Raw genomic sequence first — 15,438 nt, forward strand, 5'->3', positions numbered from 1 at the left:
CAATCTGTTAATAAAGTTTTCAATCAATCAATCAATCAATCAATCAATCAATCAATCAATCAATCGGTCACTGTACCCATTCTGCAATCTGTTAATAAAGTTTTCAATCAATCAATCAATCAATCAATCAATCAATCGGTCAGGTCACGTGTACCCATTCTACAATCTGTTAATAAAGTTTTCAATCAATCAATCAGGGCCTGTGGTCACGTGTACCCATTCGGCAATCTGTTAATAAAGTTTTCAATCAATCAATCAATCTGTTAATAAAGTTTTCAATCAATCAATCAATGAATCAATGAATCAATGAATCAATCAATCAATCAATCAATCAATCCCGCAGTGCAACGTGACCCAAATCATACGGCAATCTGTTAATAAAGTTTTCAATCAATCAATCAATCAATCCCGCAGTGCAACGTGACCCAAAATCACGTGACCAAAATCAGCCAATGGAAGCGAGGGGTTGCTATGTGCGGGCTTGTATGTGCGGGGCTTGTAAGCGCTGGTCTCCGGAGCTGCAGCTGGAAGCATCTCCTATGAGACACTCATTGCCTCCTGTGGGCTGACTCTGGCCTTCTTGATCACTCACAATCCCCTTCTCTAACTCTCTTACTACTGTGGGCTAAAATCCATTTATTTATGTCCCTAGATACATCTATCCATGTCTTTCTATTATCATGTCTCAGCCTGTATTTATTTCAGCATGTCCTGTACCTACTGAAGTGTCAATCTATATTTATGACCGGAAGGGTCAGTACAGCTAAGCCACAGCCCCACAGGCCCAAGAACTGATGAGGTGACGATTGGCTGACCAGGCAGCATTGTCAGGATCTACAATAATGTATAATATATCTATGACTCAATCCATTTATCTATTGTAAGAATGTATAGACAAATATCTACAAATGTGTGTATCATTAAAATGTGTTATTATTATATGGTATTAAAACAAGCCTATGTGTCACCATGACCCCAGCTGTCCTTCTGAAACCACCAGGAGACAGACGTAATTCTAGATCCTTGCCATTTCAATTGTTTACCTTATATAGTCATTTGTTAAAGCCCTGAACCATGCTGCTAATTTAGAAGAGAGCCACCTCATTCACTCAGAACACCAACCAGAAAAACTATAAAATGACAATGTGATGGAAGGGGCAGGAGACACACTCTGCTGTGCCACCAAAAAAGCTAAGTAGAACCGTGTCCACTCTCAGCTGTTTGTGTAAATACTCTGTAATATTGAATATTCGCTCTGTAATAAATATTTGATTGCTAACACCCTCTCCTCGTTTTTCAAGGTCAATAAAAGAACGCTTTAACACTACTTCCTCCCATGTCAGCCCCTTCATACCCATGTGTTGTACTGCCACTTTAACTATTAACTTTATCCTATCCGTTTTACTACTAACCAACGCTGTTGCATTAACTACTCTTGCCACAAAGGCCACTACATTCAACTTCTCCCCCCACACCCTCTCTTTCTCCTCCTGTACTACCTCTACTGACAAATGCCCTTTTCTAAAACCCTGTTCCCTATCTTGCTTTTCCTGTCCTGCCATCCTAACTGCCTCTGCATATGATACCGTACCTTCCCTTCTCACCTGTTGAACCACCACCTCTCGTTTCATTACCTCATCACAACCCCAATGCGCTACACTATGCTTCTCACCACAATTACAACACTTCGGCCCTACTCCCTGTTCACATTTCCCATACTCATGCTCCCCACTACATCTAGCACATCTCTGCTTCTTCCTACATGACTTGGCTATATGCCCGAACTCTTGGCACTTGTAGCACTTCAGCGGTTTTGGCACGAACTCCCTGACCCTATATACCATATACCCTATAAATATCTCCTTTGGACTAACCTCATCTTCAAACTGAATTACAATAGTCTCTGTCTCCTTCTTCTCTGCTCCTCTTTTCATCCTTTCCGCACTTCTAACTTTCCCATTACGTTTGTCACTCTTCAAATCTCCCACCAGCTGCCCCATACTGACCATGATTGGAATTATTACCCCCTTGCAACCACCATCCCTCTTCTCCCCTACTCTCACTACTCTACTCTATAACTTTGCCAATGCTCCTCATTTCCCTTGCCTTCTCTACCTGCTCTAAACGTACACACCCTATAATCAAGTTTTCATCCCCCAACGCGTTTGCGTACCTTACCTCTTATGAATTTTGTCAGCTTTATCGGCTCTATTTTCCTAACTCCCTCTTCTCCCTCAAATCTCACAACTATATTCAACCCTTCTGTATAATCCTTACCTCTACCCTCACCATATGACCCACTTGAGCTACCTTCCCTCTCTTTCTTCCTCTTATGCCCCTTCCCCCCACTTTCCCTGCTCTTTTTCTCCACCTTTTCCCACCCTTCTCCCTCGTTTTCCTCTCCTGCTCTACACTCCATGTCGCTATCCGTCTCCTCTTCTTTGTCACGGCGTTCCCATCCCTGTCAGAGTCGCACTCGCTCGCACTGCCCGCCCTGGCTCCTGACGTCGAATCCCGGGGGGAAATAGGGCTTGGGATCGGTGACCGGCTTCGTTCACTCCTACGCATGCTTCCGGCTCCCGACTTCGAACCCCGTGGGGAAACGCGTACTTTTTTTCCGTAGCCGCAGTTTGCGAAGACGCTCTCTGAATGGTTAGCCCGCATACAGCGAAGACCCTCTGATTGATTGATTGATTGATTGATTGATTGATTGAAAACTTTATTAACAGATTGCAGAATGGGTACAATACAGTACAGCTCAATACACACAATTGTTAAGGGGATGCAGACCAGAGAAAGACTTTCGTCTTGTTTACATCAGGGTCCCCCATTTTCAATTAATCAGGACATATATGACATACATGACATACAAATAGACAGTACTGCTACATCTATACATTTATGACATACCAGATTTGCAAATACAGTACTGTTTGTAATACAAAAAGAGTCAAGAAAAGGGAGTATATACATTTGACGTAAAAACTGTACATGGAGGAGGTTGGGTGGGGTTGTGTGGGGGGGGGTTGGGTACATTGGAATATTGACAACCATACTGGGTAATTTACATTGGAGGGGGTTGGGGGACACACACACTGTACAAACAAGCAAAACTGTACATTGGGGGGGGGGGGGGGGGGGACACTGTACAAACAAGCAAAACTGTACATTGGAATATTGACAACCATACTAGGTAAATGACTGTACATTGGAGGGGGTTGGGTTAGGACATTTACAGGGGCCAGTTTCGAATTGCAGTCTCCCGTAGGTGTCCCTTGAGAGTGGTTTTGAAAGTAGGTAGTGATTCACATTCCTTTACAGCTTTGGGTAGGGCGTTCCACATTGATGTGGCATAATTGCGAAACGTGTTTAGTCCCTTGTTTGAGCCAAATCTGGGTTTAACATGATTTGTGGAGCTCCCTCTGGTGTTGTGATCGTGGTATTCACTGACATTTGGGAAGTATTTTCAAAGACCGCATACAGCGAAGACCCTCTCTGATTGGTTTAGCTCCGAAGGGTCTCTTCTCTTTTTTTTTTTTTTTTTTTTTTTAACACAGAAATACGCAATTTTAGAGTAATTAGAGATGAATACTGAATAACTAGAATCATTAGAGGTTCTCAAAGTGAGGTCCAGGTCCATGAGAGGGATCTGGGCAGTCCCCATAGAACATTCAAAGTTAACAGGACCAAATCATCAGTTTCTTATTTATTTATTTATTTAGCCAGATAAAATATTGATCTGGTCCAAGAAGCCCCAACAGGAGACAGTACAAATATACATATATACACATATATATACATATATATATATATAATATATATACATATACTGTACATACATACACATATACACCAATAACAAAATAAAAACACAGTTAAGAATCATACACATAAGCAAATAAACAAACAAACAAACAAACATATGCACAGCCTATGTACAAAATAAATAAACAGTTCATCTCTAGTCTTTACAGTTTTTCCTGGTCAGGACAGGCAGAGATGCAGTCCCTACTATCCAAAGTGTCTTTTCCCTCCTGGATGATAATAATAATAATAATAATAATAATAATAATAATAATAATAATAATAATAATAATAATAATAATAATAATAATAATAATAATAATAATAATAATAATAATAATGCATTTGATTTATAAGGCGCCTTTCAGGACACTAAAAAAAAAAGTCCACAAATCGGTGAATGAAAAAATTATAGGATCAAATGAAAACTACTTACTAAAAATGTTTAAAAGTACTAAAAACCAACAAAAAATACCAAACACTAACAAACATTCAGCACAGACAATGGGGATGCTGACACCAAAAAAAAAAGTAAAAAAGTAAAAAAAAAAAAAAAAAACAATTTAAACAATTTTTTTTTTAGATCCAGGGCTAGGAGAAAAACATCCGGGGCTAAAGCCCCGGAAGCCCAGGGCTAACGACGCCACTGATCCAATTCAACCCTCCCCTGTCACAAACGCTGTTTCTTGCCTCCCACAAGCCGGCTGCAATGTGGACTAAGTCATACATAGCACAAGTCCTCTCCGGTACTCGAGGTAACAGCAGTCGCATCTTTTCACCTGCGCAGCTCGATCTCTCAGTGGCGAGGAGTAACGCGTGGGAGGCTCACGCTGCCCCCGACACTTCCTGATTCTACTGCGCAGGCGCACCAACCGACCTGTAGGAGTCGCTGTCCACAACGCCCGATCCCCACCCATCAGTTTCCCACCCCCGAATACGGCCAATGTGTATTAGTATGAACGACCAGCTAAACTGAAAGCAATGTGGAGCGCTGGGCTCGAACAGGCGAGCCCAGCGTCTCCGCATTTGTGGCGAGCGCTTTGCCCACTACGCCACGTAGCCGCCCTACAACAGCTTTAACCTTTAAACACATTTAAAAACGTTTCATTACTGTGTGTCAAACCCCCCCATCGCTCTGCTCTCTGTCTTCTGTGCCCGCCGTATCAGCTTGTTGTGTCCTAGATCGGAATGTCAACACCCCGCTCGCTGGCAGTGTGCTGCTTCCACTGACTGCCAGCCACTAGACCGCTTCCTCCACCGTTCAAACCGCCACCACCGTCACCATGCACATTTTGACCTCTCTAACCCGAGCCCCTTTAGATGCGGTCATCTCCCCCCAATCTATACCTCACATACATTGAAAACCACCACCGGTTTCTTTCATTCCCCCCTTTGATTCTTAATCAACCTTCAGAATCATAAATCATTATTTGGTTTTTCAATTAATTATCCCAAAAATAGACTGTGGTTGAAGCAAACCAACCTCATCTCTCGTGCACAAGAAATGAAGACGGCCCACGGTCAACCCAGTGATCTTGCTGTCTGATATCTGTTTGCGCCCCCCCTTCGTGCACAAAGGGAACCGAAACAGACCACCAAAACCAACAACATCCAACGACTCATAACAATTAGGGCCCCTCTGTCTGCTCCCAATAATTCTATCTTGTTGTTTTACTGTTTTCCCCTTATCTACCTTCTATATATATATATCCTTCTATACATATATCTTATATATGAATCCTCCATCAGGTTTATTTTATATCTCATACTCCTATCAATTATTATCAATGAACACAGGACTTCTCGCTGTTGTCTCGTCTCTCGATCTCCTGATTGACTCTGAAAGGAAGTCCCTGTTTGTCCATGATTCATTCAATACACCCGCCCATGCTCTGTTGTTTCAACACGCCTCTAAACAGCGTCTCCGCAGGAAAGCCCCCTCCGATGTCCGCCTCGTTCTCCCCTGGGCAACACCGCCTGCGACCGCTGGACTCCGCCCCGTCGGCCGTCTCCGCCCCCTGTCGGTCATCTTGGTTGAGGGTCGTCTCCACCGCTGTCAGTCCTCTCCAGACTCTGAAAGCAGAAATTCCCATGCCAGCAGTTTTCTGTACACTCGACCCCTGTGTTTTCTATCAGTCTACCATGGCTTTGGGCCTGCAGCTCGTTCCATAGAGTTATCTCCAGTTCTCTATATATTTTTCCTCTGCAAGCCCCTGCCATGGCCACGCCCTTTCAGACTGTTGGACGGTGTGAGTGTCCTACAGCCCATGGCGCTATTTGTTATCTATTAGTCTACCACCTTCTCAACACCCATATCTGTCCTACAGGGCTGTTCCCTGTTTGTCGTCTTCCGTCGTGACACCAGCAGCTAACCGATACCCACTCCCGCGCCCTATCTTCGTCCCAGGTTGGCCCCCGGCACGCGCCAGATCTTCTGGCGACCGTGTCCTGAAAACTCTTGCCTATTTATCAGGTGTGAGAAGGTGCAACTGGAAATTTAACTCCCTCTTATTTCATAATTAACCTATTTAATTAAACTGCACCTCATCTCTCTGTGCAGTCCTTATCTAAACCATTGTATAATTAAACTCTATTTAATTAACCTGTATATCAATATTATCATATTAATAACATACAACAGAGCAGTCCCTCGCTCTTAACATACAACAGAGCAGTCCGTCGCTCTCTCCTAAACAGGGCAGTTTCATCGCCCTGGAGCTGTCCGTTGCTCTACCCTACACGGGGCCGTTTCCGTCGCCCTGGAGCTGTCCCGTCGCTCTACCCTACACAGGGCCGTTTCCATCGCCCTGGAGCTGTCCCGTCGCTCTATTCTACACGGGCCGTTTCCGTCGCCCTGGAGCTGTCCCGTCGCTCTATTCTACACGGGCCGTTTCCGTCACCCTGGAGCTGTCCCGTCGCTCTATTCTACACGGGCCGTTTCCGTCGCCCTGGAGCTGTCCCGTCGCTCTATTCTACATGGGGCCGTTTCCGTCGCCCTGGAGCTGTCCCGTCGCTCTATTCTAAACACGGAGCAGTCCGTTGCTCTGGAGCTGTCCGTCGCTCTATTCTAAACACTTTGAGTTCCCTTTACAAAGTTATCACATACAACACTGTGTATACCCACAAGCAGTTGGTAATTTGAAAAAATTTAACTCCTTAATTAAATTAAACTCTCCTAACTGGAAACACTAGTATTACTATAAAAATAGCACCCTTTTTTGTACTCAATCTGGAGTCACTCCCCCACCCCGCCACTAGATGGTTGTAGAGACCTATATCTAAATATTCCCCTATGGGTAATGAAAACTCCCCAGCACTACCCCCCCTCCGCCACTAGGTGGTGACCTACTCCTCCTCTATTTGCCTGTATTATCCCACTGCCCCCCCCCCTAGATGGCGGCCAAACTCAGTCTAGAGGATTGTAGCTGATGTGTCACTCTTGTTCCTGTTCTTATCTCCTCGTGGAGCTCCCGGCCATCTTGTCTCTGTGCAAATGGCTAACCTTCAGAGCGCTGGCTCTGTATTACCATGGAGACACAAACTGACAAAAAAATATCTTTTTTTTCACACTGTCCTTTTAATGCCACACCCGTAACGTTTGTTCACTGCTCCCTTCACGTCACAGTCCCGCTTCCCGCTTTCTGTGTTTTGAACAGTAATCAACTAAATACGATGTCGCCCCTTTAATTCAATGAACATCTCCCCTTTGCCTCCCTTCTCATCTCCTACACAGTGGCTTCTGTGCTCTGTAGATAAGACTCTCGATTTTCAAAACAAAAACCGTGCCGCTCTGCCTGTCCCAAAACACACTATTACAGCTGGCGTTCTCTCTGTGTCAAACTAAATATGTTTACAGATGCACTATTGTTCGTTTTTATTTGGCTTAAAGATCAAACAACCACGTGCGTGCAAGTGAACTCACATTCTTTCTCCAGCCACTGTTTGCTCGCTCCTCATGGCCGCTCAAATCAACTCTCTCCCATGGTTGGCTGGCCTCACTTGCCGGCTTGGCTCGAGTCCATGATGGCTGTTGTTCACTCGTCACCGCATTGAAAAGTCTGTTTCCGTTGTTCTTATCTTTTGCAAATCCGGCTCACGGCAACAACTGTTAGATTCTGATCAATCGGCCAGTATCACGTCTTCTTGTGTTATCATCTCTCCATCCACTCCCTCTGCGTTGTGTAATTTTAATGATCCTGACATCTCATAGACTGGCTGTACAATCCTTATCTCTCCCCGTTAGTGCAATCCGCAACCGTAGTAATTCTCCACCTTCGTAAGAATTCGACACTTTGACAACGTACTACCTTACAAGGAAAAGTGTTGTTTATTTTCATAAACAGAAGCCTCAGCTCAGATGTTAACAGATTGTATTGTCCTTGAAAAGTCTATTCTAATGATCTCTCCTTTAACCCCGCTCGGGGATCCTCGCGGCCTGGTGGGTATTCCAGAAGCCTGTCGTCGTGGTCGTGCCACGTCAGTCCTCCCCTCCTCTCCCCGCGAGGGGAGGGGGAATCGCTTCCAAGTCTCTGATGGTTCCTCTCTCCTCTGAGGTTCGTTTCTCCGTCGTTCTTAGTCTCAGTCGTTCTTAGTCTCAGTCTGCCTTACACCCGGAAAGAACTTGCTTTTCTATATTCTCGCCATATCAACGACGGCCCGCCCCTCTTCTGGTTGTCATGTGCCGCTGCCATGACAACAGTTTTAACCTTTAAACACATTTCAAAACGTTTCATTACTGTGTGTCAAACCCCCCCATCGCTCTGCTCTCTGTCTTCTGTGCCCGCCGTATCAGCTTGTTGTGTCCTAGATCGGAATGTCAACACCCCGCTCGCTGGCAGTGTGCTGCTCCCACTGACTGCCAGCCACTAGACCGCTTCTTCCACCGTTCAAACCGCCACCACTGTCACCATGCACATTTCGACCTCTCTGACCCGGGCCCCTTTAGATGCGGTCATCTCGCCCCAATCTATACCTCACATACATTGAAAACCACCACCGGTTTCTTTCAGGCTATACATTATCCCGCTTATTACATGGCTAACTTACTAACAATATACCTAATTCATTTTACACCATCGACAAGACGAGATCAAATGCAGACGCAGTTGTTCTGTGGCTCTGTCAGCCCAAATAAAGTGATTATTATTATCGCCGGCAGCCGGCAGGTGTGTCTGATTGCACTGATGCAGTGTGTGTCAGTGGGCTTTATTGCTGCAGCTGCGAACAGCTGTCATTATTGCTCGGCAGAGGTCCGTTATCGAGTAATAACGGACCTCTGCCGAGCGCTATTGACCAATCACAATCAAGCATTTCGGCGAATGTTAAAACGCCATGTAATAAAATGTATGAATGTATGGCCTCTTAGGGCTGTAAGATTACAAACATCACAAAACAAACTGGTCTATACTGCTTGACCTTACTCCTAAAACCCACCTCACCCCTGCCCATTTTGACAACTTAGGATGGCTTAGAGTAGACGACAGAGTACAGCAGCTTGCAATATTCCTGGTCTACAAGATACACTACAGCACTAAGATACCCATGTACATGTCGAAATACTTCCCAAATGTCAGTGAATTCCACGACCACAACACCAGAGGGAGTTCCACAAATCATGTTCAACCCCGATTCGGCTCAAACAAGGGACTAAACACGTTTCGCAATTATGCCACAACAATGTGGAACGCCCTACCCACAGCCGTAAAATAATGTGAATCCCTACCCTCCTTCAAAACCGCTCTCAAAAAGCACCTACGGCGTGGCTGCAATTCGAAACTGGCCCCGGTAAATGTCCAACCCCCCCCCCCTACCCAACCCCCTCCAATGTACAGTTTCTTCCCCCTCAAATGTATATATTTTTTGTGTGTACAGTTTCTTCCCCCTCGAATGTATATTTTTTTATGTTCTCCTTCTCTTAAACAGTACTGTATATTTGTATATCCTGTATGTCATAAATGTCTGGATGTAACTACTGTATATCTATGTCATGTATGTCATAAATGTCATGATGAATTGAAAATGGGGGACCCTGATATAAACAAGACAAAGTCTTTCTCTGGTCTGCATCCCCTTAACAATTGTTGTATTGAGTCGTACTGTATTGTACCCATTCTGCAATCTGTTAATAAAGTTTTCAATCAATCAATCAATGGAATGGAGCTGGGTTTTTTCCTTTGTGTTTTTTATTTTATATTATTTACTTATGTGTATGTTGACTTGTACCGTATATTTGTTTAAATTGAATTATTATTGGTTATTTGTATTATTGTAATGAAACTGTACATTGTAGGAGGTTGGGTGGGTGGGGTGGGGTTGGGTTGGGTGGGTGGGTGGGGGCTGTACATTGGAGGTGGGGGGGGGGTTGGGTAGGGGGGACACACACATTTTACACTGTACATTGGAATACTGACAAAGCCTTACTTGGTCATTTACTGTACAACTAGGTTAGGACATTTGTAGGGGCCAGTTTCGAATTGCTGTCTCACGTAGGTGTTTTTTGAGAGTGTTTTTGAAAGTGGGTAGTGATTCACATTCCTTTACAGCTTTGGGTAGGGCGTTCCACATTGATGTGGCATAATTGCGAAACGTGTTTAGTCCCTTGTTTGAGCCGAATCTGGGTTTAACATGATTTCTGGAGCTCCCTCTGGTGTTGTGGTCGTGGTATTCACTGACCTTGGGAAGTATTTTGACATGTACATGGGTACCTTGGTGGTGTAGTGTATCTTGTAGACCAGGCCCATTGCAAGTTGCTGTACTCTGTCGTCTACTCTAAGCCATCCTAGGTTGTCAAAGTGTGCAGGGGTGAGGTGGGTTCTAGGAGTAAGGTCAAGCAGTAGTCTGACCAGTTTGTTTTGTGATGTTTGTAATCTTGTTTTTAGCGCCTTTGAGGTGCTTTGGTACCATGAGGTGCAAGCATAGTCGTAGTACCCTTGAATGAGTGCTCCTGCTAGAGTCTTCAGGGTATTCTTGTTTACCAGGGAGGAGATCCGGTACAGGAATCTAGTTCGTTGGTTGACTTTTTTGATTACATTGGATGCCATTTTGTCACAGGAAAGATTTGCCTCTAGGATGGAACCAAGGTATGAAATTTGAAGTTAGTGCTGTCAATCGATTAAAATATTTAATCTGATTAAACGTATGATTGTCCATAGTTAACTCGCGATTAATCGCAAATTAATCACATTTTTATTTATTTTTTATCTACCTTAAACAGATATTTTTCAAGTTCCAAGTTTTAATACTCTTATGACATGAGTCAACAAATGCTTGCTTTATGCAGCCATTTAACACAAAAGGATGACCCTCATGCATTGCAAATTTGCATCAAATTCAAAACAGAGGGATGCACAAAATAACTTAAAAGAAAATAATAATTTAAAACAATGAATAAAGTGTGCATGAAATAATAGGGGAAAGAAAACGTTGGGAACTTGTTACATTCACCCACACAAGGGCTGAGTAATCACACCCCCCCCCCCTCTCTCTCTCTCACACACACTCTCCCAACTCTCTTTCTCTCTTGCCCCTTCCTCATCTCTCTCACCCCCCTCTCTCTATATATATATCTCACACACACACACACACACACACTTCAGAAACAAACATAGTATCAATGAGAGCATCAATAATACACCTGAGTGAAGTCTAGTTAAAAAAAAAAAAAAAATCTAAAAGTTAATCGTGAGTTAAAAAAATAGTGGCGTTAATAGAATCGGGCGATAACGCGTTAATACCGCGTTAACTTTGACAGCCTTTAATTTCATCTTTCCTTGTGACAATATTGTCACCCACTGTAACTGAGAAGCCGTCGGTCTTGCTGAGTTTGTTATTTGAACCGAAGAGAATGGACTCTGTTTTACCCAGGTGTAATGATAGTTTGTTATCAGCGAGCCAGGTGCAGATTCTGCCTAGTTCCGAGCTGAGGGTTTTTTCAACCTGTAACTTGTTCTTGTCAGAGACCAGCAGGGCTGAGTCGTCCGCGAACAGGAATAAGTTGCAGTCACAAGCTGACGACATGACATTTGCATAAATTAGGAACAGTAGCGGTCCTAGTATGCTTCCTTGTGGAACCCCACAGCTCACTGGGAGGGGGGGGGGATAGGGTACCGTTTACCTCCACCATCTGTTCTCTCCCCTCCAGGTAGGATTGCATCCAGCTCACTGATCAAAACAGTGTGTGTGTGTATGCCTGACCTGTATGCACGTGTGTGCGCGTGTACGTGTGTGTATGTCCCAGTGTGTGTAAGCGATGAGTAAGAGATGGGAGAATGGATTGAGTGGGGAGCACAGTGAAAATTGTTCATGAGAGTGACACTGAACATTCTGTAGATCTGTCGATTGAATGTGAAACCTCATGAAAATAAAAAGATTTAAAACATAAATACATTGACTATCCTACAAAAAAGAGCAATAAGAGTAATAAACAATGCAGGATATCGGGACCACACACACACACACACTGTTTCTACAATCACACATTTTGAAGTTCATAGTAAACTTTAAAACTCTGCAAGTTATGTACAAAGCAAGAATTAATCAATTACCGGTAAATGTAAGAAGCTAATTTCTGGATAAAGAGGGGGGATACAACCTCAGAGGACCATTGAACTTCAAAAAACCTGTGATGAAAACCAACCTGAAAATAATGTGTATCTCCTCTTACGGAGCCACCCTGTGGAATGGGCTAGACGCTAGAGGATGAACTAAAATATTGTGAAAACATAAATCAATTCAAATCTAGACTAAAAAAAAAATCTATTTTTGATAGGTACAGAAGGGAAGAAGAGCTTTAATTGCATATTAATAACAAAAAAAATACATATGATACTGTATTGTACGTTATATCATATTACATTATATAATCATATTATAATTAATTTGTATATTATATTGAACTATATTTGCAGTATGTACTATTATGGTACTATATTATATTGTATATCATGTACTATATATCTCATATCACATTATATATGTGTTGTATACACTATTATGTACTATATACTATTATATACTGCAGGTATACTATACTGTAATGTGTACTATATGTGTGTACTGTAATGTGTACTATATGTACTATGTATGTATGTAAATAAAAAAATAAAAAAAATAAAAAAAAATAAAAAACGAAACGTAATTCTTCAGGGGTAGGGCCAGACAAGTCTAGTGCTTATCCCTAGCCCTTTTCGGACAATTGGACAATGCTGCAATAGCAGCTGGTAAAACTTTGGCGATTTATGTGTCCAAAGCCCGAAATAAAAAATAACTGAACTGAACCATATAGTCTTTTTATTTAACATATGCTGCTAGGCTATGTATTTTAGTTTTGTTTCCCTAGCTCTCCCCCATTGTTTCTGCTCGCCATCCTTGTTGGTGTCATTCTGAGGTGTATTCCTCTGTTTAGATCTTCATGAGTTTGAGGGTTAAGGTCAGGTGGTGTTCTTCCACTGTGGGCGGTTGAAGAATACCCCGTTTTTATAGTTATATATAATAGTGAAGACGTGTATTGTGATTTTGGTTACCGATATACAAATACATTTGACGTGAAATGCAACTTAGTTTAATTCTGGCGTGGCTGTGTAACTCTTATGTCTGGCTGATAAAGCTGGGAACGAGGTTATAGTAGGGAAGACAAGAAGAAACACAGAGCTCATTGGCGGGCTTCGAGGGGGCGGGACGCAAGTGTGACGGCAACAAAGTTAGATGTATCCAATCACAGGCGGGCCTATTTGGACGTTATGCATGTAAACAAACAGACCCAACGCGCGCGCGGCCATTCTACTTACTTGCACGGAGGAGACTTCAACAAAGAGTTTGACGTTTCAAGGTCTTGTAACAGCTGTGGTTTGTGTGTCAGGTATATTATTTAAATATATAACATCGGCATTTATTTTGTTCTCGTACTAAAGTCAAAAGTACGCCCACAATATATCTCATTTGGAAGATTTTTGACGAGTCTGTAGCCTCAAAAAAGAGCAGGGCCAGCTAGCCATTAGCTGGGCTTTTGTCTGTTAGCTAGCAGCCACAGTGACTAATGTTGATCAAACAGTTGCAAGTCAACAGTCGCTCGCGAACGAAATGTCGTTTGTCTCGCCTGTCTAACCACACTGTAAGCCATAGCCACCTGACACCGCGTGTTTTCTGTTTTCTATCATTTCAGAAAAGGTTGCTGTTGAATAAAATGAAAGACCCAAGTCGTATCAGCAGCAGCAGCGCCCCAAACATGACCATCATCAGCAACGACGTCATCCTGAACAACCAGTTCAACTTGGAGCAGGACAACCCTTTCGCTGAGTACATGTGGATGGAAAACGAGGAGGAATTCAACAGACAGGTGATTGTTTCTAGTTTGGGCTCTGAAGCCATTTTGCTGGATATGTAACACCTCTTCACAAACATAGTTTAACTGTACTAAGTGACGTTACACCACCCGTGACCCGCCTACCCAACCCCACCCTCCAACCCCCTCCCCCCCCACCCTCCAACCCCTCCCCCCCCACCCTCCAACCCCTCCCCCCCCACCCTCCAACCCCCTCCTCACCCTCCAACCCCCTCCTCACCCTCCAACCCCCTCCTCTTCTAGAATAGATGACCTCCGTTGAAACTTCACTGAGACTAAACACAGTCTATTTGTGAGCTCCCGCACAGACGTGATAATAATAATAATAGCTTCATTTTATATAGCACCTTTCAAGAGACCCAAGGTCGCTTTACACAGGGGGGAAAAACAACAAAGTAACAAACATAGTGGACAGACACAACATATAAATATGATGATGGAATTCAAGTTCGCGTTTTTATTGATCACATAGGCAGGCTATAGATGGCGTAGGCTACATGGCAGTGAGATTCATTGTTCTTGTATGCTCTCGTATTATTGTTATAGTATATGCTATTGTCAAGAAGGAAGTACATTCTTTTCAATCGTGGCTTTAATTCGTATAGCCGAGACGCAGTCTCCTATCAGCTTCATTAATCCCGACCCATCTCAGCCACAGCATAACTGAGACCGGCTATGGAAACAAATCATAAATGGACTACTGTAAATAAAATAGCCTATAACATTATAAAGGATAGGCTATAGCAGGGGTTCCCTTTCTTCCCCGAGCCCCACGATTCCTTGGAGACATAGGAATATGATATAGGCTATACATGGATCCGTCAGCGAGGAGATTTAGCCATTTGAGAATAGGCTATTATGGCCAAACGAGGGCCTATAGCCTATAAATATTATTAAATGTTTTCATAAGCATAAAGATACAAGGACAACAGTTATATTAACGATCAAGTTAGTTTACTGTATGCAGGCTTCGCGGGGCTCCGTGTGACATGTCTGTGCCATGCTGCGTTATGCGCAAATTACTGTTGCATAATGTAGGCTATGCATATATAATTTATATAGGCTATACCTAATACCGACATCAAAATAGATTGTATGCCTCTACAAATCATATTAAACCATGCAGGTAGAACATTTACGGAAAATCCGTCGCGATTTGGAATCAAATTGACGGAGAACTTTAATCCCTGGGTATTAATCGAATGAAACGAAAAAAGGCAGTCATATTCCAGCATGGTTATTAATAACACCAACGGCAAACAGTGGTTATTAACACTTTCAGTGCCGGCCTCAGT

General features: G+C 43.2%; 1 protein-coding gene across 2 annotated transcripts in view; it reads left to right on the top strand.

The window, feature by feature from the left end:
- The first annotated feature begins 13,537 nt into the window (after positions 1-13,537).
- The window catches only part of LOC311242726 (polyadenylate-binding protein-interacting protein 2-like), a 32,031-nt gene continuing 30,130 nt past the window's right edge, over positions 13,538-15,438 (top strand). For both annotated transcript variants that reach the window (XM_084331737.1, XM_084331738.1), the window contains exons 1-2: positions 13,538-13,660; positions 13,964-14,137. In XM_084331737.1, the coding sequence (XP_084187863.1) occupies positions 13,985-14,137 (153 nt within the window). In that variant the 5' untranslated portion in view covers positions 13,538-13,660; positions 13,964-13,984. The remainder of the gene's footprint in view (positions 13,661-13,963; positions 14,138-15,438) is intronic.

Source organism: Notolepis coatsorum (genome assembly GCF_963971535.1).
Source record: "Notolepis coatsorum genome assembly, chromosome: 16".
Taxonomy (NCBI): domain Eukaryota; kingdom Metazoa; phylum Chordata; class Actinopteri; order Aulopiformes; family Paralepididae; genus Notolepis; species Notolepis coatsorum.